The following is a 6,414-nucleotide window of genomic DNA, read 5'->3' on the forward strand; positions in this document are numbered from 1 at the left end:
ATATATATATTAATAATTGAAGATTCAAGATTAAAATTAAACTACGTTGATGGAAACGGACATTAGAGAGTGACAAAAATTAATGTTTTTTTTCTTAAGAAAGAAACATGATGTGTTTCTTTTTAAACATATTTTTAATACTTAAAACATATTTTAAACAGTATTATAAAAAAATATGTTTACATGTTAAAAATATCGATTAAACATTTAAAACATGTTTTTTATCAACTCTGCAATTAGTGATACAAATCGATATAAACGTTCGACATAATTATTCTGTTTTTCTTTATGTGCAATAAATAACAAAGGCAGTTGTGTCGACTTGTGTCATCAAATGTATGTGTGTACAATGCAAGCAATAAAAACATCCATATAATATCAGTGTCATGCAGCTTAAATATATATTTATACATAGTATTGTATATATAATACTGTTTAAACATAAAAATTTCAACATACTAATTTATTATTAGTATATTAGCTGTTAGAATTAATTTTTTATGGATCGATATTTACATGAATCGATTTTTACTATACAAAATTAGAAAATTTATGTATTATATAATCGATATTTTTATATAATATATAATTTTAAATCCACCTGCGAGTACTAAAATTAATTTGATTTAGTGGCTTCCGACAGCTAATACAAATCGCTGGAATCTTTCTGGAAATTGTCGAAAAGACGGTATTTCGGAAGATATATTTGAGACGTTTTCGATGAGAAAGTGGAACTGAGATACGCGCACGCATTGCGTAGAATATTAACGAGCGGCGTAACGTCTCTCTCGAAATAAAAGATCTTCTCCCGAATATATATATTGCTCAACCAAGCGCCGTGAAAGTCGTTGCTACACATTCTTACGACCTCCCTTCCTTTCCCCTCTACCCTTTATCCCCCGCACTGAGTTGCGTTTATTTTTTGGAAGAATACACGCACCTACACGCGTGCATATATTAGGGGCCAGCTACGCGTGCACGATACTTCTACGGAATCGCCGGCGTTCTATTATTAGACGGCCAGCGCTCGCCGTTGCATCCCGCAACGACGAGATGAATGGAGAATACTTTCTGAACATTAGAACGTCGTCCCCTTAATCCGTAAATGAAAATTATCTTGAAAGATGTAATTTAATAATAGGCCGAAAAACCGATCGTATACGAGGCATTATAAGTAAAAAATATATAATTACATATCGTAAGTGAAAAGCTTTCAACTTTTTTTTACTCGGTCTTCATCAGCTGTTATTACCAAAGAATTATATATGTATATCTTATATAATAAATTTAACTACTAACTGAATAATCATAAAATATAAAATATAAATAATGATAAAAAATATTCGTAAATGTATGCAGAAGATTTATGAAAAAGGGAATGGCGTTTGAATTTAATTAATAATTAATAATGCTTGAATTAATTAATTATTCGACATACATTCTGTAGTAATAATTAATTCATGTAATAATTTATATAATATAATAAATATTGTAGAAGTTTATATAATATTCTATAAACAATATTATAGAGGAAAAAAATAATTCAATTTGTTGATCATACATATTTGTTTTATATTTCGCATCGTGTAAACAACGCGTACATATACAAGATCGCTATAAGAAAATGCCGATGCGAGTATAGTCTAATACAGTTTACTTTATTACATACATTTTCTCTTCTGTTATCTAGTAGTTCTCAGTTATCCGATCATAGTTACACTTGGTTACACCTCCCTCATTTGAAATATTTAAACTTAATTATTTTTCTTATGAAATAATAATCATCATTTCTCTAACAATACTTAGGAGAATGCGCCCTTATTGCGCGATGACTTTAATTATTACTACTAAAGTCCACTTTATTACTAGCAATTTATACAAAGTGATGTATATAATATATTGGGTCGTACAAAATATTGGCGAATAACAGATATTCTTTCTGTAAAGACTTTGCCATTATTTAAATCTCATACGCAAAATTCAATTCGATAATTTCTTAGATACCTATTTTCTTAGAAAACAAATGTCTAATATTTCCATATATAAATATGACAAAACATTTCACAAATAGAAATAAAATATAAATACGAATAATGTACGATCGATGATAGTTAGTCTCAGTTAAAGCAGTAACAATTTCTTGTGGCACACACAGGTACATATACATATTGTACTAACTTAGAATAATAAAAAATAAATTATCACAAATGTATTGTAAAAAAATTCTAATATAAACTTATAAATGAATCACGATTTGTCAACGAAAGCACTAACAATAAAATTAAACATAAACATATAATTAAACAATAAACTAATAATGTTTTCTAAACTTAGGTTAGGATACCTGTATCAAACTATAAAAAGTCGTAGCAATGTAACAATTGACTAAATTGAGATTTTCGGTATATAATAAGCTCGGAAGTTATGCCATCGATATTTATCAAATCTTTCATTTATACAGCATATTAAAGAATATGTGTGAACTTATCATATATTTTACAAATGTTCCTCTGTAGCGAATCTTATTATCCTCCTTGTAACATTAGTACCAATTTTTAATGTTATAATGTAAATTTAAATGTAAAATTACGATTTAGATTTTTATACTGCATATACACGTAAGCAAGTACATACTGTCGAAATTAATGTAGCTCTGAATGCAAATTGTACAAATTAACAGAACAATGTAAGAAGAAATGTTAATTTTGTAGAGTTAAACAAAGGAAAGCGTATGATATGCGATGTGTAAAGCGGAAAGAATCTGTGCAAAGAATCTCTGCTTTATACACTACTTAATCTCATATGAATGATGATGGAATCACATACATAAGTAACTCCGTAATATTTTACAATTCTTGAGCAGCTACATAGGAAAAGAGACAATAGAAAAACGAGATTTTACAAAGAATGTGATAAATCCACATTTTTTTTCTTCGATATTCTTTTATGATCTATATTGCACAAGATATTCTTAAGTCAAAATTTTGTAATGTATATAATTATGCATAACTTTTATATAGTTATTTTTTCTATTTTGTGTAAATTTATTTTTGCTTCTGAAATTATACCTTTTAAGAAAAAAGATTTATAATAAATTTTACAGCTGCCTGCTATTAGATTATCGATTAAATCAATTATTGTATGTCAATGTCCAATTCAAATCATATGTAGCTGAAATATTGATCAATCTGATGGATTTTAATATATTACGCTTATTACACTGCACAAAATTAAATAAATTCAAAATTTAACAACTAAATTGCAATTTATTTGTACAATCAATTAAATCTTAAATCACTGCATCATTAAAAAATGTTACGACATTTGCAAAATCAATGTTTCTATATAAACATATTAATTCTATTGAATCTCTGCCTTTCATAAAAGAAAGTACTTATTCGTTAATACCACTATTTTGTTCGCTATACAACTATTTAGAATTCTATACCAGATAAAGTTATCAAAGATCAAATAATACAATAATGAAGCAGTCTTAAATAAATTGGCGCGATGCGTATCTATAACATCATTAATGGATGAGATTTTATCAAATAATACTTAATATTTGCTGTGAATGCCGATGATCATTGTCACAGGTTTTTGTAATACTAATTTCGATCAATTCGACGTTCGAGTTAAGGTGCATTGTAGTGTCTCCTGCGCCCAGTATAGGTGCATATACTTGATGCGAGACACTACCGTATCTCTTAATAGGACCCAACTTTCTTTAAAAAGATGAAATTTTCCTTCTTTTATGTGTAACTTTGCTATTGGTCGAATCATTCTTTATTTCTTTATGTTGTTCTTGAACGCCAGATTCTATAATATGCAAATATATCATCAAATGTATTACTTATCTTTAATTAAGGAGTATACATATGGTGGCTCATCACTACCGTATCAATTTATAATAACAAATTTTTCTAATGTTTATAAAACAGATTTATAAAAATAATTATTTTCTGCAATAGAAAATGCCAGCAATATTTTTCAAATTTGGTTTAATTTATATGAATGATAAAGTGAGACTTTTTGCAAATTGATCATTCTGACAGTGTAAAAAACAACTAATTGATCAATAATTTAATAATTCGCTATAGTTAGCAATACTTAATAAATAATTTAGTTCGTAATACATTAATACTTAAATATGATACTATAATTAAAAGTGCAGTAGTGATAGATCACACTGTATGTAGATGAATACATATATATGTGTGAAATACAATCTTACGTTTTTTCTTTGCTACACGTGAACGTGTCACGCGCAAACTATTTTGGGAGTCGGGTACAGAAATGGACGCCTCAGTGATTTTTTTCCTTAATCGCGCAACTTCTTCCATTGCGGGTGTCATCCATTTTGGTTTGAGTTCATTACTAAGATTCGAAAAATCACATATTAAAACAATCAAAGTGATTGTGTGTGTGTGTGTGTGTGTGTGCGCGCGCGCATGTGTGTGTATATATTATAACAAAAAAAAATATATATATATATATATTGCAAAAATGGATACTTACTCCGATGATTTCGGTATTGCTTTATGCCTAAATGAACCTGATTGCCTCTCCTTCATTTTACGAAGTACATCTAACATTGCGTATGTCGGCAGAGACGGTGGCCGCGGAGATGTGGACGATGGTGGTGTAAGAGGTGGTGTGAGAGGCGAAGGTGGCAGTTGAGTACTGATTTTTGCAAGTTTGTCTGGATGTAATGCTAATACTGCTTCCCAACTAAATTCTTTTTTCTGAACTGATTGCTTAGACTGAGTATTTCGTGTTATTCGTATCTAAAACAGATAATATTAAAGTAATAATGTATACTGCGCGCGTATATAAATTTAAGTATTTTTTTAACAGACACTTAAAACTCAAGCAAATTTTTACCTCGCCGTTTACAGGTCTACAAGGTTTCCTTTCTCTTAAATATGGGCGCTCAAAAAATATAGAGCTTGTAAGATTTTCATTTGACTCTTTCATGTTATAAAGACATGTAGGAATATTGCCATCTTGACTGCCACTACGTAGAAATAAATTCCGTAAATAGGAATAGTTCGGCTTGGTGTCAAATTCTAGTTCGGTAATGCACTTCATATATTTCATGATCGCAGCTACAAAAATAAATATCATATGAAATAATATAAACGCTATATGAATACAATATATATACTATTGTATGTGTGTGTGCGCGCGCGCGCGCACACACACACACACACACATACACGTATATACTATATATATTTTTATTATACAATATTTATATTTTTACTAACCTGGCGGTTTTTTCTTGTCAGGAAAACACTTGTCCATAAATAGGGATAAGTCTGATAAAAGAATCTCTTTTTGTTGATGAATTTCTTCAGGATTCATAGTAAAACCTATCTCATCACTATCTTTCTCCCAAGGTAACTTTCCACACAACCATTGTATAATGTTATATCCTAGAGTCTCTAAGTCTCCTCTCCTTGAATGTGCTAAAAAATATTTTATTGAATGAGAGAGAATAATATTTAATTTTTCATTTAATAATTGAAAGGATTATTAAATAGTTGAAAGGAATAGAAAAAAAGCTATTCGTCAAATAAAGTTATTATTAAATTAATATTCTTGATTAATATTCTTATTATTAAATTGTTTTTTATATAATAAATCCTAAGATGAACAGCTAATTATTCTTATCAGCTCTTTTGAAGGAAAAAAATTTATTTTTATAATCTTGATATAAAAAGAAATTGCAAATGTGCGATTGTAATATACGTTACTAAAATGATTGACATACTTCCATGATGAGCGTCCCGCGATGTAAATTCTAAAGTACCCTCGTGAGCTCTTCTCTCATCATGTACAAATGGTTTATGTTCACCGGTTCCTGTACGGAAACGATATGCCAGTCCGTAATCTACCAAGTATGCCATCGATTTTTCCTTTCCTATTTCATTCCCATACGATAATAAGATATTTGGTCCCTTAATATCTGCATGAGCATATCCTTTACTGTGAATATATTCCAATGCATCAAGCTACAAAAAAGAAAGGAAATTTTATTAAACTATAACCTCGATCGACTATTAATTACAAAACTCGCAATTCCAGGTGTGAAATTTACCATTTGTACAGCTAACGTATTAACAAGTTTTGTTGGTAATTTTTTTCTATGCGATAGAAATAATTTTCCGATATCCACACCATATCGAGGTATTACTAAAAACCTATATCGGTGACCTCCATAAAAATGAGATCCTGATCCTTCATATGTGGGTACACCAATTCTCTTCTTTCCCTGAGATTCACACCAACTTTTGACTGTAAAATATATCAAAACATGAAAAATACAATCATTTGAAGTATACACGCACACACGCTTCAAATTATTACATGTGTGTGTGTGTGTGTGTGTGTGTGTGTGTGTGTGTGTGT

The 6,414-nt window shown here is 29.4% G+C and overlaps 1 protein-coding gene across 2 annotated transcripts in view; it reads right to left on the bottom strand.

The window, feature by feature from the left end:
• Positions 1-3,398: 3,398 nt before the first annotated feature.
• The window catches only part of LOC108752550 (serine/threonine-protein kinase VRK1-like), a 6,131-nt gene continuing 3,115 nt past the window's right edge, over positions 3,399-6,414 (bottom strand). For both annotated transcript variants that reach the window (XM_018493413.1, XM_018493414.1), the window contains 7 exons: positions 6,104-6,300; positions 5,777-6,017; positions 5,271-5,471; positions 4,885-5,108; positions 4,519-4,787; positions 4,235-4,377; positions 3,399-3,819 (listed from right to left, as the gene is read on the bottom strand). In XM_018493413.1, coding sequence (XP_018348915.1) covers positions 3,728-3,819; positions 4,235-4,377; positions 4,519-4,787; positions 4,885-5,108; positions 5,271-5,471; positions 5,777-6,017; positions 6,104-6,300 — 1,367 coding nt within the window. In that variant the 3' untranslated portion in view covers positions 3,399-3,727. The remainder of the gene's footprint in view (positions 3,820-4,234; positions 4,378-4,518; positions 4,788-4,884; positions 5,109-5,270; positions 5,472-5,776; positions 6,018-6,103; positions 6,301-6,414) is intronic.

The sequence above is a fragment of the Trachymyrmex septentrionalis genome, unplaced genomic scaffold (genome assembly GCF_001594115.1).
Source record: "Trachymyrmex septentrionalis isolate Tsep2-gDNA-1 unplaced genomic scaffold, Tsep1.0 scaffold60, whole genome shotgun sequence".
NCBI classification, from domain to species: Eukaryota; Metazoa; Arthropoda; class Insecta; order Hymenoptera; family Formicidae; genus Trachymyrmex; species Trachymyrmex septentrionalis.